At 47.4% G+C, this 23,859-nt stretch overlaps 1 protein-coding gene across 1 annotated transcript in view; it reads left to right on the top strand.

The window, feature by feature from the left end:
- The window catches only part of CAPN2 (calpain 2), a 63,566-nt gene extending 42,663 nt beyond the window's left edge, over positions 1-20,903 (top strand). The window contains exons 10-21 of the mRNA XM_031016183.3: positions 538-707; positions 2,432-2,443; positions 4,343-4,554; positions 6,654-6,690; positions 7,259-7,324; positions 9,205-9,262; positions 11,421-11,485; positions 14,904-14,972; positions 15,510-15,588; positions 16,874-16,990; positions 17,248-17,306; positions 19,893-20,903. Coding sequence (XP_030872043.3) covers positions 538-707; positions 2,432-2,443; positions 4,343-4,554; positions 6,654-6,690; positions 7,259-7,324; positions 9,205-9,262; positions 11,421-11,485; positions 14,904-14,972; positions 15,510-15,588; positions 16,874-16,990; positions 17,248-17,306; positions 19,893-19,916 — 968 coding nt within the window. The 3' untranslated portion in view covers positions 19,917-20,903. The remainder of the gene's footprint in view (positions 1-537; positions 708-2,431; positions 2,444-4,342; positions 4,555-6,653; positions 6,691-7,258; positions 7,325-9,204; positions 9,263-11,420; positions 11,486-14,903; positions 14,973-15,509; positions 15,589-16,873; positions 16,991-17,247; positions 17,307-19,892) is intronic.
- The last annotated feature ends 2,956 nt before the right edge of the window (positions 20,904-23,859 follow it).

Below are 23,859 nucleotides of genomic sequence, written 5' to 3' on the forward strand. Positions count from 1 at the left end.
CCCTGCGTTCCAGAGTGACAGACCAGTCCCCAAGACAAGCCAGCCTGGAGCCAGAGAGAACTGCAAGGGAAAGTTTCTAATTTAGGTTCCGGTTAGATTCAGACAAGTGCAGGTCATCCTCTCTCCACAGCTGCCGTCACCCGTCCCCAGCCTGACAAAGCCTGCAGTCCACACCCCAACCCTGGTGTCTCCCACCTCCTAGCCTCTCCCAACATCTCCTGCCGTCTCTGACCATCTTCTGCCATCCTCTGCCATCTCCCACTGTCTCCCACAGCCTCCCACCGCCTCTTGCCAACTCCCACCATCTCCCACCATCTTCTGCCATTTTCTGCCATCTCCCGCTGTCTCCCACCATCTTCTGCCATACTCTGCCATCTCCCACCATCCCCCACCACCTCTTACCATCTCCCACCACCTCCCACCATCTCACTTTATCTCCATCCCTCTCAGAAGCCTCCAAGCCTGAGACCAGGGCCACCCCCCACCCCCATGCATTCCTGCTCAGGGCTGGGCTCCTCTGCCCCCTTCTGGCTGCAGACACATTCTGGATGAACCCTCAGTACCTGATCAAGCTGGAGGAGGAGGATGAGGACGAGGAGGATGGGGAGAGCGGCTGCACCTTCCTGGTGGGGCTCATTCAGAAGCACCGACGGCGGCAGAGGAAGATGGGCGAGGACATGCACACCATCGGCTTCGGCATCTATGAGGTGCAGAGCGCAGGGGCTCCTGCCCTCCCTCCCCCATGTGTTCATCTCAGCCCCTGCATGGAAAGCTGACCCCAGAGGCAGAACTGGGGATGGAATCCCAGACCGGGAGCTTGGCCAAGGAAAAGCAAAACTACCAGCCTGGCCAGGCTCAGGAGTAGCCCCAGTAGGGAGGCCCCTGCAGTGGGTCTGGGTTGTGGGGCCTTCTAAGCCCTTCACGGGCCCCCCACAGCCAGCCTGCAGGGAGTTCCACTCTCAAATGGCCTCCACATCCCTTCTCACATCCTCCAGGCCTGGCATTCTGGTCAGCCTACCCATCTTCAAAGAACAGAATATACTGGGTCACATCAGGCAATACTGTGAGGGCAGGACTGAGTCCATGGGTGCAGCTGCTCAGAGCTCGGCAAAGTCATTGGCCTGGATGGTGGAGAGCTTGGGGACAGGGGAACATTGGTCATGATGCTCCCCCCAGGGCTCTGCTGGCTGGAGCCCAGATCCCTACACAGACTCCTGCTGTCTGCGTGTTTTCCTTTCACTCTGAGCCACAGCCAGAGGGCAGCCGCATTGCAGCCTGCTCTCCGCCCTCAGGCTGGGGCTGGGGCACTGAGAACTCACCCAACACACTGGGCCCCTGGGCTCTCCCCACTCCCTTCTGCAGAACAAGAAAGAGCTTTCGTGGGCTGCAGGTAGCCATGCGAGGAGAGGGATGAAAGGAAGGCTTTAGGGCACTGACTGGGGATGCATTTCGGTTTGATGGGCTGGAGCTGGCTCCTCCCGGCTCCCAAAGCCCATCTCTTTTCTCTGACCCATGTCTGCTGAGGTCCCTCTGCAGCCTGAAAAATGGCCCTGGCAGGGACCTGTTTACACCATGGAAAGTGGCAAATACTACAAATCAGAGCTTCCACCCTCTCCCAAGAGCCAGTTTCCCGGCACACCCCTGGGAGAATCCAGACGAGGTGTCAGGAGAGGAGGCTCTGTGCTCACCACTGGCAACGTTGCCACCCATGGAACACTGACTTCTACCTGCTCACCCACCTGAGAAAGGCAGCTGGGCAAACACCATCAGTTGTAAAAATGCACATAGGCCCAAACCCCTCCGTCTCTGAAACAGGAGCTGAGGACTTCAGATCCGGGACAGAATCGCTCCAAGGAGAATGCAAATGGAATTGTGATACACAGCTTCCCTCCCACCGGCTTATGGGCTTGGAAATGCAGCCATGGGCTTTCAGAGTTGGGAAGGACCTTGGGGATCACTGGGTCCTATTTTTGAGACAAGAAAACTGAGGCCAGAGAGGAGAGGGGACTTGCTCAAGGAAATGCAGACTGGACCACTGGACCTGGCTGACAGAGGCCGGCACTGCTGGCTCCTAGCCCCAAGTGTATTTCACCTCGCCTGCTGCCTCCTCCAACAGGGCCCGCCTGGCCCTCTTTCCCTGCGTGGGAGGCAGATATGGGCTTTGCCACCTTAGACAAGTCTCTTCACATCTCCGTGCCTGAGATTTATACTCTGTAAGTTAGGAAGGGAGGTGAGGGCTTATCAACATGATAAGAGGATTTTCTTCAGTGTTGGAGAGGCTTTGAGTTCCTTGGAAAACAGTTACTCGGTTGAATTAGTTGATATTGCTAATGCTACAGAGAAAACGGGGGCAGCGGAAGAGAAGAGCACAGTGATGCATTTTCTTACACTGCTTTTCCGGCATCTGAATTGCATCTCCTTTATTTTGCAGGTTCCAGAGGAGGTACGTCTGGCCCATGTCCCGGGGTGCTCAGGTCACCAAAAAAGTGAGAAGCTTAGACTGCTGGAGCTCAGGGAGCGTCGTGAAGCCCGGGCAGGGGCTGGTGGTCATGAAGGATGAGTCCTGGCCACCCCTGGGGCCCTGCTGAAGTTGCCCAGGCTCTAGATCCCACTGGTCTAAGCTCTGGGCAAGGTTTCTGGAAAGTCCTTGTGGGACCCGCTGCCTCCCTGTGACCCGGCAGAGCCCATACAGGGTTTGGTTCTGGGCAGAAAATCCATGATCCTGAGACTGCAGGAGGCTTTTCACAAAGTCCTTTGTCACTCTTAGGAGAAGACTGAGTCAGGGAACAGGTGAACCCTGCAGACTGTACTAGAAGACAACGCAGGAGCACAGAGGAGACCAGGACCCAATTCCCAGGCTGTGTGACCTTGGACACGTTACAGCTCCTCTCTGCTTTTCAGGGTTTTGTTTTGTTTTGTTTTTTGATTTTTGGTTTTTTTGTTTGTTTGTTTTTTGTCTCGCTCTTTCACCCAGGATGAAGTGCAGTGGCATGATCTCGACTCACTGCAACCTCTACCTCCTAGGTTCAAGTGATTCTCCTGCTTCAGCCTCCCCAGTAGCTGGGACTACAGGCACGCACCAGGATGCCAGGCCAATTTTTGTATTTTTAGTAGAGACGGGGTTTCACCATGTTGGCCAGGCTGGTCTTGAACTCCTGACCTCAGGTGATCCACCCACTTCAGCCTCCCAAAGTGCTGGGATTACAGGCGTGAGCCACCGTGCCTGGCTGCATTTCAGTTTATTTTTCACTAAAACTGGTCAACCATCCACCTCACTGCACTACCGTGGAATGACTTAAACTTTGCGAGAGCATTTGGGCCCACAGTCACCGCTGGCTGAAGCAGATGGGATGCCTGGTCCAAGGTCACGATCATTAAAGTAGACACACGGGGCACTTTGACACACCTGTAGTACATTTCTTTCACAGCAAGGCAGTGCAACCGGTAGCACGTCGGGCTCTTTTAGATGCTGCTCCAGCCTTGGTCCGGTGGATCATGCTTGGTTTAGAAGCTGGGTTGTCTTTTTCCTGCCCCCAGTCCTGTCTTTGCTCTTATAGTGCATCATACACCACATAGAACCAAGCCAGGTTCCTGCCATGTGGATGCTGTTCCTGCCTGAGAGTCTCTTGGAGGAAGGCTGCGGAACACTGTGTGGAAAGACTGGGCATCTCTGCAGGCAGAGCTGAATGCATGTGAAACCCCTGTGGGCATGTGCTTCCGAGTTCCGCAGCAGGCATTTGTGTTTTTTGGTAGAAAGTTTGCCTTTTTTTTTTTTTTTTTTTTTTAAGACAAGGTCTCATTCTGTCACCCAGGCTAGAGTACAGTGGTGTGATCATAGCTCACTGCCATCCTTGAACTCTCAGACTCACGTGAGCCTCCTACCTCAGCCTCCTGAGTAGCTGAGACTACAGGCGCATGCCGCCACCCCTGGCTAATATTTTTATTTTTTGCAGAGACAGGGGTCTCACTACATTGCCCAGGCTGGTCTCAGACTCCTGGCCTCAAGCAATCCTCTCACAGCCTCCCAAAGTGCTGGTATTACAGGCGTGAGCCACCACACCTAACAAAAGTTTGCTTTTTATCTAAAATGACCCAGGCATTGTCACTGTACTGCTATTTTTTTTAAAAAATTTTGTTGTTTTGTTGTTGTCGTCGTTATATAGATGAGGGCTTCCTGTGTTGCCCAGGCTGGTTTCTGACGCCTGGCCTCGCCTCCTTATACACCAGGACAGCAGGACTGAGCCACCACACTACCCAACTGCTTTTATCTCAATGAATGAAAATGACACTTGCCTGGAGGCTTCCCCTCATCTACCCCCATGTTTCTCTATTTATTCCTCAGTTAAGTGGGCAGACCAACATCCACCTCAGCAAAAACTTCTTCCTGACGAATCGCGCCAGGGAGCGCTCAGACACCTTCATCAACCTCCGGGAGGTGCTCAACCGCTTCAAGCTGCCGCCAGGAGAGTACATTCTCGTGCCTTCCACCTTCGAACCCAACAAGGATGGGGATTTCTGCATCCGGGTCTTTTCTGAAAAGAAAGCTGACTACCAGTAGGTGGTTTGGTCCCTTCCTCTCCCCACCCTTCCCTGTCCCTACCCACTGGTCTGTTCCTCGGCCCCTAGAAAGCTCTTTCATCCTCTGAATGTCAGTTACTTTTTCTGTGACACCTGCCCACCTCGAAGGACTAGTGTGGGGATTTGATGGATTGAGGAAGTTCTAGTGTTATAGTAAGGTAAACAATGGAAAAAGCCACTGTGGATATTTTTGGTTGGAAAGGGGTGGCTGTACAGTGAGTTGCAGGGTCTAATTTCATAAGTGTGTCTCTGAATTCTCAAGTTGGTACTTTAATGTTAAACTACGAATCCAGTCTCGTCATTTGAAGAAAGCTGAGCAGTGCTGGTGTAATCCTTGCTTTTCCAGGCCACCTGGCCTAGCAGAGCCACCAAGGGTGTAAGGTGGGAACCATCTCAACGGTTCCCACCTCCAGAACCTCTCCCTATTATAGTCGTCATGTCACCAGCTCCCTCTCCCCTTCCTCATGGGATCCCACGTTTGGGAACCCTTTGTGGCTGACATCACCATTTCCTGCCACTGTCCAGGTGGCCTCAATTCACAGTGGCTTCTGCCACTTTGACTTCTGCCTCAACCATGTATGTTCAGCTGGGCACTTGATTGGCAAAGGCAGAATCTACCTTGGGTGATTTAAGCTAAAGGGAATTCATCGAAAGGCCATTGGAGACTCCAGAACTGATGGGAGGTAGGGGGTCAGGCTAGGAAGAACAGGAGCCAAGGATGTGTTGGAGGACCAGGGTGTGAGATGACCCCTCGGACCCTGGGTCATGTGCTGAGGTCTAAAGATCTTGTGGAGTGTGTCTGAGGTGCTGGGCTTGGGTCAGCCACCTGGCCTGCTGGTTCCTGTAGAGGAAGAGCCAATGGGAGGTAGAGGCAGGGAACTGCCCTTGCCCCAAGATAATGCATGATGCAGAAATAATTTCCCATGGCGAAGGGAGACAAAGCAATGCCAGGCAGCTGCATACCAATGAATGCCACCATAGCACGGCTGTAGCCCCCCTGCCACTGACAGGCTGTCTTCATTTGCTAAAGCCTACCATGGGGGAAGGGGCCTTTCCTCTCAGCTCTGAGGATGCTTAGAGGAAGACTGGTGTGTTCAGTTTAGTCCTCACTGACAAGAAAATAGGAGCATGACCTGGTGGCATTAGAATAACCCTGTCCTTTGTCAAACCCATTACTCTCCCTGCCAGCCACAAGTCACTCTCCCAGGGAAGCCTCAACCCCTCAACTCTCTCCAGGGTGAGCTCCCTACCCCAAGAGGACACTCCACCTCTCAAAGGTTTCTGACTTCCTTGTCCCAAAATATTAATCCTTCTGCTCCAGATTCCAATGATCAGCACCAAGAGGTCCCCTTTTCCTTCTGCCAGGCATTGGCCCTGCAGATAGGACTCTTGGTCACTTAGTTAAAATCGCAGTGGCCCAAGGAAGAACCTCCTGAGCTTGATTACCCTCACTATGGAGCAGAAGGACCTGGCCCTGGACACAGGGGCGGTGCACAGTATAAACTAACCACTGCCTGACCTGAGCTTTGGCTGAAATGACACACAGGCCTCCGCACTGCCCACCTCTCCAACCTGAGGCAGAACAAGTAGGCGATGATTTGCACTGCATGATTCTCAGTGTGAAAGTCTACGTTGGCAAAGGATATTTCAAGTGGAACTTAGAAGCTATTCCTTAAGGCTAGGACGAACACCACACTACACGCGAAGGCTATCCTATTTGATAAAGATCAAAAACTAGCAAACAAAAATCTCCAGCTGCCCACGTTGCTTTGGTCATGACCCTTCCTTCAGATCACTTCTGCCTTTATTTTTGCTGTTTAGGGGATGTGTTATCACAGAAACTTGGAATGCAGAGAAATGTTATCACAGAAACTTGGAATGCAGAAAAATTTTTGCTTTTTAGGGGAGGTGTTATCACAGAAACTTGGAATACAAAGACCTCCCCCCACCGCAGCCCTGCCCCACCCCACCTACCCCCTGCTGGATTTAGCACTGCACTTCCATTTTAGCAGTGATTTCCTTCCTTTTTGCCCTCGCCTGCCTTCCAGTAACACATAATTTCCTTCTATTTCCAGAGCTGTTGATGATGAAATCGAGGCCAATCTTGAAGAGGTATTTGTAACTCTTTGAATTTCACCCACTCTGTCCTGGACAATCCAGAGAGCAGAGGAGCAAAAAAACTCCAAGAGTTTTTGGACTTCATGAACAAAGCCTGAAACTAAGGATAAAGCCGGGTACTGGGAATCCAAGAGTCGACTACCTGCATCAGCTCTGGCCTCTGTGCTGGGGGCATGGGCCAGTCCCTTGCCTATTGGGCTGTGCTAGCCACTGTCAAAATCCATCCACAACATTCCAGCTAGTCTTTATTCTTCCGAGTCCCCACTAGAATAGATCCTAAAAGGCCATTTTAATTGGATGCTAGAGAAGATACCTCTGTGAGAAATTAGAATATTACTCCTTCCCACATAATTTACATTCCCTCTTGTGTTTTAATTAGAAAAAAAAACCTTTATATTAATTCTTCACACTATACCTGATCTTAACCCAAATCACCATAGAATTTGGGCCCCAGGGAGGGGTAGAGAAGGGGAGTGGGAGGTGGCTGCCATGGAAGGGCGGGCAGACACTTGGTGTCATGCCTCGCTCTGATGCATTCTCATGTCTCTGCCTCACCTTCCAGTTCGACATCAGTGAGGATGACATTGATGATGGATTCAGGAGACTGTTTGCCCAGTTGGCAGGAGAGGTAAATGTTCCCAAAAACGATGTTATGCACTCTGGTTGATGGAAAGGAAGAGACAGTGTGTGTCCCCAAGGGGACTTTAGTTTAAAGGGGAGAGGAAACAAACTGAACAAAAGCAAAGAGAAATTGCAAATGACACTCGGGTTCCAGCTCAGCCCTCTTGCGTGTGTCCTCCCTAAGACCTCCGCATGCTGCCGGGGGCTTCCATTTGCATGGTCAGCCCTGACTCTGTGTTCCTCCTTCCTTAGGATTCCTGGGCTCACCTTGTGACTGTTTTATTTTCTCTGTTCTACACCAATTGAGGCATGAAACTTGGCCCCTTATCCTTGATTTCCACAAAGGATTTGGAGAGGTGGAAGGGTTTCAAGTCTCAAGAATGCAGGCCACCTGCAACAGAGTGTTTGAATTAGGCTTCTCTGTTCTCTTTTCTCTTTTTTTCTTTTTAGAGACAGGGTCTCTCTCTGTCACCCAGGCTGGAGTGCAGTGGCGTGATCATAGCTCACTGCAGCCTCCACTTCCTGGGTTCAAGAGATCTTGCCACCTTAGTCTCCCAAGTAGCTGGGACTATAGGTGCACACCACCATGTCTAGCTAATTTTTATTTTATTTTTATTTTTGTAGAGACGGGGTCTTGCCATGTTGCCCAGGCTGCTCTGGAACTCCTGGGCTCAACAATCCTCCAACCTTGGTCTGCCAAAGTGTTGGGATTACAGATGCATACCACCATGCCCAGCTAATTTTTTAATTTTTTTTAGAGACAGGGTCTCACTTTGTTGTCCAGGCTGGTCTTCAACCCCTGAGCTCAAGCAGTCCTCCCACCTCAGCCTCCCAAAGTGCTGGAATTGCGGGTGTGAGCCACCGCACCTGGCCACTTCCCTGTTCTTAAAACATCCCTCGGCCATGTAGTCCCATCACAAAGTTATTTAGCCCTCTTTCTTCCCAACAACTCCAACAAAAAAAAAGTCCTCTTTCTTCACTATGTGGAGGAACTTTCCAATCATTGAGCTCATCTGGTACTCCCTTCGCTGACCTAAAGACCCATCCAAGGCCCATCGTCTGCTCTGCGCCTCCACCGGCCTCTCACCCTCTGCTCCCTCCCAGATTCCCAAGGAAAGGGGCCGTGAGAGTCTTCTTTCCCCTCTGATTGGATCCCACACATACACACCCCAAAAGGCAAAAATGACTGCAACCAATCTTGGTTTTAAACAAAGGAGTTTATCCATGAGTTACACAAATATGTGTAAGTGGATAGAGACATCTGAGCCTATGAGGGGCCCTGGCATGATGGGCATAGAGGAGGGCCGGCTAGGTCTTGGAGACAGCTGGTTTTCACCAGTTTTACAGGAAGTCTGAGCTTTGAGTTTTAAAGAATGAAGAAGACATGCCAGATAAGAGGAATGATATAAGAGAATTAAGAAAGACCACAAACATGGGTAGAGGGGAGTATTTATTATTTATATACTCTACAGCAAAGAAATGGTGAGTGAACTCTCCCTACTGCATCTGTACATGAAAACACCGTATCTAGACTGGGCACAATGGCTCACACTGGTAATCCCAGCACTTTGGGAGGCTGAGGCTGGAGGATCATTTGAGCCTAGGAGTTTGAGGTTTCAATGAGCTAGGATCATTCCACTGCAGTCCAGCCCAGCCTGGGTGTTCTAAAAAGAACCAAACCAAAAACACTGTATCTAAAATCCAGAATGGGGCAGTACTACTCAAAGTGTGGTCTGGGGACAGCAGCCCCAACATGGCCCGGGGGCTTGTCAGAAATGCACATTCATAGGCCCCACCACAGGCCTACCTAATGCACTGGTGTCCTGCCCTGTGCTCATCCAGCTCCCACGGGGGGCCAATAACTATGCTCTGGTTACGTGTCCACAGGATGCGGAGATCTCTGCCTTTGAGCTGCAGACCATCCTGAGAAGGGTTCTAGCAAAGCGTGAGTATCCCCTCATTGCAAAACCTCATCCTGCTCTTTCCCCTGTGGATGGGAGGGAACATGGAAATCTTTCCCCCTCCATGTCTGGCTGCTGTGACTAAACCGCCACCCTCCATCCCCTCCAAGAAGTGGATGAAGGATTTGTATGATGTGATAAAAAAGAACAAGTGTTTGTAGCATCCACAGATCAAAGATCAAATCCAGGTTTCCACTACATACTAGCTTTGTGTGATCTATTTTTTCAATTTATTTTATTTTATTTTTGAGACAGAGTCTCACTCTGTCGCCCAGGCTGAAGTAAAGTGGCACAATCTCAGCTCACTGCAATCTCTACCTCCCAAATTCAAGTGATTCTCCTGCCTCAGCCTCCCAAGTAGCTGGAATCACAGGCAAGTGCCACCACAGCCAGCTGACTTTTGTATTTTTAGTAAAGACAGGGTTTCACCATATTGGCCAGGCTGGTCTTGAACTCCTGACCTCAAGTGATCCACCTGCCTTGGCCTCCCAAAGTGCTGGGATTACAGGCATGCACTACCACACCCGGCTAATTTTTGTATTTTCCTAGAGACAGGGTTTCTCCATGTTGGCCAGGCTGGTCTTGAACTCCTGGCCTCAAGTGATCTGCCCACCTCGGCCTCCCAAAGTGCTGGGATTACAGGTGTGAGCCACCGTGCCCGGCCACATCTTGTAACTAACTATTTCTTAAGCAAAAAAATGTCAGAGGATTGATTGTTCAACCCCTTACTGTGGATCACCAGCAGGGAGGAGCGGGAAACACAACACAGAGACATTTTTTCCCCTCAAATTATCAAAAGAATCACGCTGCATTTGTTAAGAGAGCAACTGGCAATCCAGGAAGCAGAGTTTTGAACATATCAGAAGTTAGGAATCTGCATCAGATACAAATGCAGTCATGGTTGTTTGCTGCATACCAGCCCTAGGGATCATCTCGAGAAGCCTCATGGACTTCAAGGGACACCATTCCCTCTGACAAGATGGCCTCTAGCCTAACTCCATGAGATAAAATAAATCTGCCTTTCAGAGCCAAAGAAGAGTCCAGGGCCAGCTGGGTCTTCCCTCCCAGTGTGAACCAAGAGGGCTGGGCCAGTCAGGTTACGGTCAGTCCAGTGCAGGGCCTCCCCAGAGGAGACCCAGTCTGCACCCGCCCTCCTCTAATTTTCAAGGAAGGCAAGAAGATTGTGTTTACCCTGGAGGCCACCAGGCACAAGTGAGGTCACAGAGCTCTTCAGATATGCAGTCCTCATGAGCTGAGGAAACTAAAGCCTCATTGTTTCTGCACAGATGGAGGGTGGGGCTGGGAGGTGGGGAAGAAGCGGGCCTTGCCTGGATTCAGCCTGCTCCTTGCTGGGGGAGCAGCATTCGCTCCGCACGTGCCTCTGAGCTTAGTACCCTACCCCTAGCTGCCTGCTGACTCCAGCCTTCTGGAGGGCTCCACACCAGAGTCTGCATGCACAGCTGCTGGGCCAGAGCCTTATGACCATCTAAGAAGGGGTTGGTGCCCAGAGTGGCAGCTTTGAGGCAGGTCAGGCTCTAACCCCTTTCAAGGACATAACAAAAAGGCTGGGCTTTTCGTGAAGTCTGTGAGGAGCCAGATGCACATTGGTGACTAGGGTCTCACGCCACCTGCCAAACACCAAGTGGACAGGACTCACTTAGTGCAGCACAAATAGCTCGTGGATCGATCCCAGTTCCTCAGGTTTCTCAGTCAGCGGGGGACACAGTCCATAATGTCTGCAGATGGACAGTTCAAGTAAACCTCTTTCTCTCACGGGTCATAGCCTAGAATTAACACACCTGCTCTCTGTTTTCTTTTTCCCTGCCCAACAACTACAGGTGACTTTATATCCTGTGGGCACGTAAGGCCCAACCATTGATCATTCCGTTATTTATTGGTTCAAAAAGCACTTTTTTAAAGCCCTGTTTGCCCATGGCAAATATACAGAGACATCAGGACAATGTGGACATCGTCTGCACTGTCCCAATCTGGTAGTCACTAGCCACGTGTGGCTATTTAATATAATGGAAGTGGCTTCTGTATGTGAAGGGCACAGATAAAGAATATCTCCATGATTGTGGGAAGTTCAATTGGACATCACCGCTCAGAGATTTTTCCTGTCACACTGATTTTGTCTTTTAGGCCAAGATATCAAGTCAGATGGCTTCAGCATCGAGACATGCAAAATTATGGTTGACATGCTAGATGTATCCTTTAATGTGCTCCAGGGAATAGAGACTGGGGGAGTTTAAAATCTCACTCCAGAAAGATTCAAACACATGGCCTTCTCCCTTTTCAAAATAGCCAGTAGTTCCCAACTTGCTGAGTTGCTGTCGGACAGTCAGCAGCGCTGACCTCCCTTACTAGGGAAATGCGAGAATCCTCTGATGAGGGAAAGCAAATGCTACACCCCCCTCCCACCTACCCTGAAAGGCTTAGAATGCAGGCCCATGGCACGGGGGGCGCGGTGGCTCATGCCTGTAATCCCAGCACTTTGGAAGGCCAAGGTGGGCCTCCTGACTCACGAGGTCAGGAGTTCGAGACCAGCCTGACCAACATGGTGAAACCTTGTCTCTACTAAAAATACAAAAATTAGCTGGGTGTGGTGGCGGGCACCTGTAATCCCAGCTACTCAGGAGGCTGAGGCAGGAGAATCACTTGAACCTGGGAGGCAGAGGTTGCAGTGAGCCGAGATCGCGCCACTGCACTCCAGCCTGGGTGACAGAGCGTGACTCATCTCCAAAAAAAAAAAAAAAAAAAAGAGAAAAAGAATGTAGGCCCACCAGTCCATTCCTGGGGCTGGTGCGGGAAATTCCTGACAATATGCCCATCACTTCTTTGCACAAAGCAGCTCGAATTTGTTTCCTCAGTGATGTGTTTCCATTACTTCCTCTAGGAAAATATTCCCTAACCACAGTATTTCTGATGTGAATCTGTTTTGTCTGATCAAGATCATCTTCTTCTTTATTTATTTATTTATTTATTTATTTATTATTATGCTTTAAGTTTTAGGGTACATGTGCACAATGTGCAGGTTAGTTACATATGTATACATGTGCCATGCTGGTGCTTTGCACCCACTAACTCATCATCTAGCATTAGGTATATCTCCCAATGCCATCCCTCCCCCCTCCCCCCACCCCACAACAGTCCCCAGAGTGTGATGTTCCCCTTCCTGTGTCCATGTGTTCTCATTGTTCAATTCCCACCTATGAGTGAGAATATGCGGTGTTTGGTTTTTTGTTCTTGCGATAGTTTACTGAGAATGATGATTTCCAATTTCATCCATGTCCCTACAAACGACATGAACTCATCATTTTTTATGGCTGCATAGTATTCCATGGTGTATATGTGCCACATTTTCTTAATCCAGTCTATTGTTGTTGGACATTTGGGTTGGTTCCAAGTCTTTGCTATTGTGAATAATGCCGCAATAAACATACGTGTGCATGTGCCTTTACAGCAGCATGATTTATAGTCCTTTGGGTATATACCCAGTAATGGGATGGCTGGGTCAAATGGTATTTCTAGTTCTAGATCCCCGAGGAATCGCCACACTGACTTCCACAATGGTTGAACTAGTTTACAGTCCCACCAACAGTGTAAAAGTGTTCCTATTTCTCCACATCCTCTCCAGCACCTGTTGTTTCCTGACTTTTTAATGACTGCCATTCTAACTGGTGTGAGATGGTATCTCATTGTGGTTTTGATTTGCATTTCTCTGATGGCCAGTGATGGTGAGCATTTTTTCATGTGTTTTTTGGCTGCATAAATGTCTTCTTTTGAGAAGTGTCTGTTCATGTCCTGTGCCCACTTTTTGATGGGGTTGTTTGTTTTTTTCTTGTAAATTTGTTGGAGTTCATTGTAGATTCTGGATATTAGCCCTTTGTCAGATGAGCAGGTTGAGAAAATTTTCTCCCATTTTGTAGGTTGCCTGTTCACTCTGATGGTAGTTTCTTTTGCTGTGCAGAAGCTCTTTAGTTTAATTAGATCCCATTTGTCAATTTTGGCTTTTGTTGCCATTGCTTTTGGTGTTTTAGACATGAAGTCCTTGCCCATGCCTATGTCCTGAATGGTAATGCCTAGGTTTTCTTCTAGGGTTTTGATGGTTTTAGGTCTAAAGTTTAAGTCTTTAATCCATCTTGAATTGATTTTTGTATAAGGTGTAAGGAAGGGATCCAGTTTCAGCTTTCTACATATGGCTAGCCAGTTTTCCCAGCACCATTTATTAAATAGGGAATCCTTTCCCCATTGCTTGTTTTTCTCAGGTTTGTCAAAGATCAGATAGTTGTAGATATGCGGCGTTATTTCTGAGGGCTCTGTTCTGTTCCATTGATCTATATCTCTGTTTTGGTACCAGTACCATGCTGTTTTGGTTACTGTAGCCTTGTAGTATAGTTTGAAGTCAGGTAGTGTGATGCCTCCAGCTTTGTTCTTTTGGCTCAGGATTGACTTGGTGATGCGGGCTCTTTTTTGGTTCCATATGCACTTTAAAGTAGTTTTTTCCAATTCTGTGAAGAAAGTCATTGGTAGCTTGATGGGGATGGCATTGAATCTGTAAATTACCTTGGGCAGTATGGCCATTTTCACGATATTGATTCTTCCTACCCATGAGCATGGAATGTTCTTCCATTTGTTTGTATCCTCTTTTATTTCCTTGTGCAGTGGTTTGTAGTTCTCCTTGAAGAGGTCCTTCGCATCCCTTGTATGTTGGATAAGATCATCTTCTTGATTTAGATAAGGGCTATTTTCATGAGCATCCTACTTCCCTTTTGCTCTAGCTCCTTCCCAGGCCACCCACCTGTCCCCAAGGCAAACTAGTCATCCATTTCCCCCTTGTTTCCAATGCTTAGTGAGAAGTGGTGGTAAGGGGCAGCCTAAGCTTCTGTGAAGTTTTTTCTGTTTGTTTGTTTAGTTGTTTGGTTTTTTGAGACAGGGTCTCACGGTGTCACCCAGGCTGGAGGGCGATGGCATGATCTCAGTTCACTCCAACCTCCGCCTCCCAGGTTCAGGTGATTCTCACCACCCCCAGCCTCCCTAGTAGCTAGGACTAGAGGTGCGTGCCACCATGCCCAGCTAATTTTTCTATTTTTAGTAGAGACAGGGTTTTACCGTGTTGGCCAGGCTGGTCTTGAATTCCTGACCACAGGTGATCTGCCCACCTTGGCCTCCCAAAGTGCGAGGTGTGAGCCACCATGCCTGGCCACTTCTGTGAAGTTTTATCTAGTGGATTCATGGTGTACACCTGCTAGCTCCCTTCACCAAAGGCCTCTTTAGATATACTCCACATACTTTAAAAAAACAGCAAGGGCCTAGCCACTAGAAGCCATCCAAAGCCCTCTGCATGTCATCCAATACCTCATTTTTAGTAGTATCTGGGGCCTCCACAGCACCCCTAGATCAAAACAGCAACCAGAATCGGCAGGGAGCCAGCAGGTCTTTCTCGCCCTTCCTCCAATCCTTTAAATGGAGGTTTAGCCAGTGGGAAAAGCAGGAAAAGGATCCTTCTGCAAACCCTCCTTGTGCATGTGCTATGATATTCAAAAGATCCAGTTGAGAAGACAAACTAGGTGACACTATGTCCAAATGGACCCACACTCAAGGGCTTTCCTTGACTGAAGGCAGTCGGACGGGAGTGGCAAGCTGGGGCTGAAGGAGTTCTACATTCTCTGGACGAAGATTCAAAAATACCAAGTAAGATCCCAGAGATGCGGGTGGATCTGTGTTGGGGAACATTCTGTTCATATGCTTTAAGATGCAGCAACTCCTCCACAGAGTGGAGAAACATTTCCAAGGGGATTGGGATTTTACCCATAGTGAAGCTCAGAGTGAGTAAAGATGGGGCTGAGGAAATGCAAACAAAAAACCAACCAGGACTTTGCAGGTGAAATGGCCTATTCCCTTCCTCCTGATTACTGGGATCATCTAAAGGCCACCATCAAGGGTTTCCTGAAAAGGGTTTTTGACAGCTAAAGTACAAAAATTATATAAGACAAGAACATGGACCTATGGGCATTGGCTGGCTGATTTGATGGGCATATTTACAAACCAGCTCACAGACAAAAGCAAAATACTATTAGTTATTTAAGGCAGAAACATAGGTGATTCTTCCAAGGCCAAACTAGAGGCACAGAGCTGGAAAAACTTCATCCCCACTCAGCACATACTAGGGAGGTAACTTGCCAGCTTTGCTTTGGGTCATAGTTCTTACAACTAACTTATGTGTTCCAGAAAATTTACCGAGAAATCGACATTGACAGGTCTGGTACCATGAATTCCTATGAAATGCGGAAGGCGTTAGAAGAAGCAGGTAACCCTTTATAACTGCATTTTCGTTCCTAATCTGTCTGTAGAATATGTGAACACTCATCTTATACCATATAACACAAGATTTGGTAAAGCTATAAAATAAAGTAGGTGCTGGTTTAATACAGACACCTCCTTTTCATTCCCCTTTCAAAGACTAATTGGTAAAATTAAATGCAGTAGGATGCTCTGCCCTCTGTGCCTTCTTGAATCCAAGTTTCCTTTGGAGCTGCCTGGCACAGTAAGCAGGCAAAGCCAGGTCTCAACAGACTCCTCCAGGCACTTCCTTTCTGGTGCAGGGTTGGTTAGGCAGAAATGGAATGTCTCAGCTCAGCCCTTAGGGTAAGACCCTAGCAGAACTGGATATCAATAAAAGGACACAAGCAAGTGGTAGACCAGCAAAGCAGGAGACTGCTGGGCTTTGGGAACAAATGTGTCAGCATGAGGCTGTTCATTCTATTTGCTGGAATATAATGCTGCTGCAGAGACCCCACACAACATTGGTTTATACGAGGTATGTCTTTCTGTCGTATAGCAATCCCAGCTCCAGCAGTCCACAGCTAGGACGGTGCCTCTTACTATCCTACCATGTCACTATCTGATCACGCTTCCCCCAGCCTCCCCCCATCCATGATGCCCACCGGACCTTCAAGGGTTGCCCTCATCCAAGGGACCTGGGACAGCCTACCACCACAAACACATGCCGCCAACAGGCTGACAGAAGAAGGGCTCCTTGCCTTTAAGGGCACACAGGCCATTTCTGGTCACACATCCCACCAGCCAGACTGTGATCCACAAGGCCTCTGTTGGCTGCAAGGAAGCTAGGACATGCAGTATTGATGCTAGGTGGCCACAGGTTCAAAAAAAATTATTTTACTCTGGAAAGAGGGAGAACTACTATGAGTTTACCAGGAACAGCTTCTGCTCACATATATCCAGGAAGAATCCGGTCTGGTCTCCAAGACGATTCAGAGCTAAACAAAAAATCAAACAGCAGCAGCATGGTTAACGACATGAAGCAACCGTGACCATGAGAACAGAAGCAGTCAAGAAAAGACTTATGTGTCAGCAAGGACACAGGCAGGGTGAAGTGGACAGTTCAGAAACAAAAGAAACAGCAGAAGGTACTGGCTTTGCAAAATCAAACACCAGTCTCACAGAAGAGCAGCCAAGGGACAAAAGCAATTATACCTCATTTAAATCACCACATTAGTTTCATAGCCTGTGAGCGCAGCTAAATGGTACAAGCTAATGCTTAGCAATGAGTTTGTTTGTTCATGTAACTTCAGGTTTCAAGATGCCCTGTCAACTCCACCAAGTCATCGTTGCTCGGTTTGCAGATGACCAGCTCATCATCAATTTTGATAATTTTGTTCGGTGTTTGGTTCGGCTGGAAACGCTATTCAGTAAGTGGATATTTGGGGAATGACTCATTTCAGTTCTCTTGGTATTAAAGTGGACTGCCTTTCACCTCGGTGAAATCATCTAAACTAGAGACATGTCTTCCAGGAGTTGAGAATGAAATTCCCTCTTTACTAATTTGAGGGTGAGGAAGAAAGCATGTATGGTGGTCAATGAAGTCAGTTGCTGAACTGAAAAGAGGATAATGTGATCTCTGTTTCAGCTCACTCACTTGTGACACCCTCTTTTTCTCCCTCCACAGAGATATTTAAGCAGCTGGATCCCGAGAATACTGGAACAATAGAGCTGGACCTTATCTCTGTGAGTCAGCAGCTCGTGCCCCCGCCTTGCTTCTAAGGGGATGGGGGAGGCATGGGGCGGAAAGGGCTGTTACTTGAGTGATCTGCTTTTTCAAGTTTTGCTTTAAAGAGCTCTTGGTCTGTCGGGGCCAGGCCTGTAACCGGTAGTAAGATCCCACAGTGCACTTTTACTTGTAGTTGTTTTCCAACCACTTATTCTCAAGTCCAAAATGCACGCCTGGCTTCCTCTTCCCATGAGCTTTGACTTGAGTGTAGCTCAAGGTTAAACTAAGGAGTGGCTGCAGGATCATGCTTAGAAAAATGAACTCCTGATTAGCATGCAAGGGAGAACATGTTTATATAAAGAAATCCTTCAGCTGAAATTCAAGTTGGGTTTTGGGAAGATCCATCATTCTTAGAAGGGATCTACTTAAAATAAGCAAATTAGTTTTCTCTACTCCCTCCCCGTTTAAGATAAAACCAATACTAGTAAATACGTTTGCCATTTATTATTATTATTGCACTCATGTGTCTGGAACCCTAGCAATACACGTCTCTGAAATGATCATCAATCTGAATTAAGTGGGTATGCTAATTTCACAAAAAGCAAAGCGTAAAATGTTCTCGTGTCATCCCAATGACAGGAAGTTCTCTCACTGAAAGAAAGAAGCCAGGTGGGGTATACTTCCATTATCACCTGGCTCCAGTCAGCATTTCCTCTATACTCAGGGAAGGCCACAGAGGGCCGGGCGAAGTGGCTGACACTGGGTGAGAATGGCAGTTGTCAGTCCTGTCTGTGTAACAGAGGAGCGAAGTGGTGAGGAGGGCAGGTCTAAGGCACTGGCAGCTCTTTTCCGTGGATTTTGAACTCTGGAGGAAGGCAGCAACTAAATAACTCTCATTCTGCTATTACGCATTGTATTAGCAAAGTGAAAATATAGTCTATCTGGTTACAAATAACACTAACTTGCTTAAAACTTTACATATCCTAGGAAATATCTCTACCCCTAGATTGCAATGTAGAGTCAACCCCATCTCTAAAAAAATAAAAAATTAGGCTGGGCGCAGTGGTTCATGCCTGTAATCCCATCACTTTGGGAGGCCAAGGCAGGTGGATCACCTGAGGTCAGGAGCTCAAGACCAGCCTGGCCAACATGGTGAAACCGCGTCTCTACTGAAAATACAAAAATTAGGGCTGGGCGCGGTGGCTCACATCTATAATCCTAGCACTTTGGGAGGCCAAGGCGGGCGAATCACCTGAGGTTGGGAGTTCGAGACCAGCCTGAGCAACATGGAGAAACCCCATCTCTACTAAAAATACAAAATTAGCCAGGTGTGGTGATACATGCCTGTTAATCCCAGCTACTCGGGAGGCTGAAGCAGAAGGATTGCTTGAACCCGGGAGGCGGAGGTTGCGGCGAGCTGAGATTGCACCATTGTACTCCAGCCTGGGCAACAAGAGCAAAACTGCATCTAAAAAAAAAATTAGCTGGGCGTGGTGGCAGGTGCCTGTAAATACGTTACTCCGGAGGCTGAGGCAGGAGAATCACATGAACCTAGGTGGTGGAGGTTGCAGTGAACTGAGATGGCACCACTGCACTCCAGCCCAGGCAACAAGAGCAAAACTCTGTCTCAGAAAAAAAATAAAAATAAAAAATTAGCCAGGCATGGTGGTGCGTGCCTGTAGACCCAGCTACCCAGGAGGCTAAGGTGGGAGGAACACCTGAGCCCAGAATTCAAGGCTGCAGTGAGCCATGATCTCCCCACTACATTCCATCCTGGGTGACAGAGTGAGGCGCTGTCTCAAAAAATTTAAAATAAAATAAATAGTAGAGTCAACACAACTGTGACACGAAACATGCCACATGTTAAGTTCTGGAAATCCTAGCCTGTCATTCTTGCTGGATATCCTATTCTACCCCAGCCACCCACCCCCACTCCAGGGTCCACCTGGCCTGCCTGCTCAGTCCACTCCCTCCGCATCTCCTCCGAGAAGCATCTTCTTACCCACTGGCTTTTCCTGCCACTCCTAAGCCTTACCTTTTGCAGGTTCCTGGAGATCCTCGCTTCTCGTAGTCTTTGCAAGGATGAGCCATGTTCAGAAGCTCTCCGTTCAGTCTGCAGGGATTTCAACCTTGGCTGCAGATTCCATCACATGGGGAGCTTTGCCAAAGTGCTGGTGTCCTGGCTGTATCCCAGACCAGTTGAATCAATCTGATTTAAAGTTTCTGTATCACTACAACTTAGAACCAATGCTGAACACCATTGGTTGCAGGGATATCCACATCCCAAACTAACTTCTGATGTGATACTCTGAGGCAGAGATGTGAAAATGCTAATTTCTGTTGTGTGAATTTCACTTTTCATGTGTGCAATCAACCCTGTAATATGATTCATGACCACTTAATGCAAATCACACAGACTACTGACCTGTTAAAAGCTAGACTCTAGAAATCAGGTAAGAAAAATATGAGTTAGTGCACTGATATTGTAGCCCTCAATCAGCTTTTCCAGTAGAAGTTTTTTGGAACAATCTACAGGTACTTAAATAGCCTTTAATTTTAAAAGTGGTCACTGAGCTGACTTGGTTTTTTTTCCTTCCTCACAGTGGCTCTGTTTCTCAGTACTTTGAAGTTATAACTAATCTGCCTGAAGACTTCTCATGATGGAAAATCAGCCAAGGACTAAGCTTCCATAGAAAAACACTTTGTATCTGGACCTCAAAATTATGGGAACATTTACTTAAACGGATGATCATAGCTGAAAATAATGATACTGTCAATTTGAGATAGCAGAAGTTTCACACATCAAAGTAAAAGATTTGCATATAATTATACTAAATGCAAATGAGTCGCTTAACCCTTGACAAGGTCAAAGAAAGCTTTAAATCTGTAAATAGTATACACTTTTTACTTTTACACACTTTCCTGTTCATAGCAATATTAAATCAGGAATAAAAAATGCAGGGAGGTATTTAACAGCTGAGCAAAAACATTGAGTCACTCTCAAAGGACACGAGGCCCTTGGCAGGGAATATTTAAAGCAACTTCAAGTTTAAAATGCAGCTGTTGATTCTACCAAACAACAGTCCAAGATTACCATTTCCCATGAGCCAACTGGGAAACATGGTATATCATGAAGTAATCTTGTCAAGGCATCTGGAGAGTCCAGGAGAGAAGACTCACCTCTGTCGCTTGGGTTAAACAAGAGACAGGTTTTGTAGAATATTGATTGGTAATAGTAAATCGTTCTCCTTACAATCAAGTTCTTGACCCTATTCGGCCTTATACATCTGGTCTTACAAAGACCAAAGGGATCCTGCGCTTGATCAACTGAACCAGTATGCCAAAACCAGGCATCCAATTTGCAAACCAATTATGATAAAGGACAAAATAAGCTGTTTGCCTCCTCAAAACTTTATGAACTTCACCACCACTAGTGTCTGTCCATGGAGTTAGAGGGGACATCACTTAGAAGTTCTTATAGAAAGGACACGAGTTTGTTTCCTGGCTTTACCTTGGGAAAATGCTAGCAACATTATAGAAATTTTGCCTTGTTGCCTTATCTTCTTCCAAATGTACTGTTAAGTAAAAATAAAGGGTTACCCCATGCAATCACACCATGCCATGTTTTCCTTCCTGGAGGGCAGCCCCACAGGACGGTTTATGAGCACATGATTATAGCTTGTTTCTACTTTAACAAAGTATGCTGCCTCTGTAAATTCATGTATTCAAAGGAAAAGACATCTTGCCTATAATTAAAATGTGGAACTATAAAATTTTTTAAAATCCAATTCAGAAACTTTGATAATCTGACCATAACATAAGGGAAGCTCTAATTTCTACTGCTTGCTGATCTGCTGTTAGGCAGCACAGAGACGTATGTGCCTCTCAGGAAGTTCCCTGCTCGACACAGAGACGTATGTGCCTCTCAGGAAGTTCCCTGCTCGACCTTGGCCAGCTCCTCCTGGGGTAGGGACAAGCAGGGGAGCTGAGAAAACATGCAGATGAAGTCACTGGTCTGGTGCTTGTGGTTCTTGATGAATCATTTCCTCAAGGTGACTTAAGATAGGCAAATGCCATCCTAATATTTCCTGAACAAGGTGAGACAATGGATTTCCCAAACTCGGCTCAAATGAGTTGAAGTTCTCTTGCTTGCTGAGTGGATTTTGAGGGCAAAGGGGAGGCTGGTGGCCATAAGAGTGCAGGAGTCCCAACCTCCTCGCATCGGTGATTTCTCTGTCCAGCTGCACAGGCGGCAGGAAAGATGTAGGAGATGTTTGGACTGACTCAAGATTGGAGGTGGGCAAGGGAAGGGTGGCTGAAGGATCAGGGGACAAGGGAATGGACAGTGGGGACTGAAGTGGTTGCAACACGGGACCCCAGGGTCCAGGCTGGGAGGGGGTGGGAGTGAAGGGCAGGAGGGATCAGCTTTCGATTCTGAGGAAGAGAGTGGTCTCCAGAGACGAGGTACACAGTGGAGCAGGAAGGAGGCCCCTCCCATCCGCAGAGGCCATTCCAAACCTGGACTACTGTGCTGACGGCCCTGCATCTCCTGGTGCACTTTCATCTGTGGGACTGACCTAGTCTCTGAGATAACATTAAATAAATAAGGTATATGCTTATCAGAGCAAATTTAGAAAAGACTGAACAAGAAAAGGGAATAGAGATTACCAAGCATCCTGAGTTTTCCCATCTAGTGTAACGTTTGCTAATGCCTGTTTTACAGGGGGCAAAAATAGATACGCAAATAGATGATAAGCAAAGTAAAGCTCAACTTTCTGAGCCTGTACGAACTCGCCACCCCCCGCCCCTCGCCGCCACCAACCCTCACTACTTCCCTCCTGGGTCTCTGCTCTGAATTGCAGTCTCAGGCCCATCAGTCAGTCAGCCCTCTATCAATTAACTCCTCTCTCTCTCTCTCTTCCCCTCTCCTGTTTTTCTTTCCACAGCTCTTCCCTCACAGCATGTAAACATATATAAATACCTACCACATCCTAAAGTATACTCAATACTCTTACCTCCCCTGCTGCGGCCTCTCCTTCCTCCAGAGCCGAGCTTCTGCTTCCGGAGAAGCTGTCCACACTGGATCTCAATTCATTTTCCACCCACTACAGTCTGGCTAGTCACCTACCTCTCTTTGCTGCTGCTTTTTATGATCACCAGTTACCTCCTAATGCCAAATCCTATAAACATCTACCAGCCATTATCTCCCTGGACCTTTCTGCTGCCTTTAACACCATTTACGATTCTCCTGAGAACCCACATTCCTTTGGTTTCCTTCAGGTCTGCTTCTCCGGCTAACTCCGTCTCCATTCATGTGACAATCTCCACATTCCCAGTGGCTCCACTGCCGTTAGAATGTGCACAGCTGGTTTGCATACTCTCCCCTTTAGCATGGTCTGTTCCCCACCTGCTTTCTTCCCTTTTATTTTGTAAAGACCTAAAAACTGTGCTACCATAAAAACATGACTATAGCATCAATACACAAGAATTGTTCAACATTAGACAAATGATTCAATGACATGATGGAATATTAGGAAGCCATTAAAATTCATGGTAATAGGCCAGGCATGGTGGCTCACACCTGTAATCCCAGCACTGGGAGGCTGAGGCAAGTGAATCACTTGAGGTCAGGAGTTCAAGGCCAGCCTGGCCAACATGGCAAAACCCCGTCTCTAATAAAAATACAAAAATTAGCCGGGTGTGGTGGCGCAGGCCTGTAATCCCAGCTACTCAGGAGGCTGAGATGAGAATCATTTGAACCCGGGAGGTGGAGGTTGCCATGAGCCGACATCGTGCCACTACACTCCAGCCTAGGTGACAGAATGAGACTCTGGCTCAAAAAAAAAAATTTTTTTTCATGTTAATATTTATGATACAATATCAAGTATAATATAGGAGAATGCAGAATTGCTTAAACAATAAGCTCTCAACTATATAAAGAGAAAAAAATCATAGATAAGACTACAAAGAAATAGGCCCAAGTGTGAATGGTACCTCCAGAGTGGTCTTTTTCCCTCCCTCCTTCATAATCTTTTTCTGTACTATTTCTATAAGGAGCTTTGATATAAGGATACTTACTTTAATAATAAAACAAACTAAAGAACAGACTAACAATGATGTTCTCAGTTTAGAATTAAGGAATATAAAACTGGGATCACAGTTCCCTAATTCTCACATCTTCTCTGTTCATACATCTGTGTAATTCTTTAGTTTGCCAAGTACCTTAATGCACAGAACTTAGGTTTTCCTCAACAACTCGGAAGCATGCCAAGGCAATGGCATTAAACTCCGCAGATGAGGGAACAAGGCTCAGGGAGGTCTGGTGTCCTTGGCAAGGTCACCTGATGGGTAAGTACGACAGCCCAGGACTAGAATCCATGTTGTTTCCTGTAGTTGTAACAAATTAAGACAAATTTAGTGGCCTAAAAAAATAGCCATTATCTCACAATTCTGTAGATGAGAAGTCCAACGCTGGTCTCATTGGACTAACGCATTCCTTCTGGAGACCTGGGGAGGATTCATTTCCAGCCAGGCCCACTCAGGTTAGCAGAGTTCAGTTCCATGTGGCCA

The sequence above is a fragment of the Gorilla gorilla genome, chromosome 1 (genome assembly GCF_029281585.2).
Source record: "Gorilla gorilla gorilla isolate KB3781 chromosome 1, NHGRI_mGorGor1-v2.1_pri, whole genome shotgun sequence".
NCBI classification, from domain to species: Eukaryota; Metazoa; Chordata; class Mammalia; order Primates; family Hominidae; genus Gorilla; species Gorilla gorilla.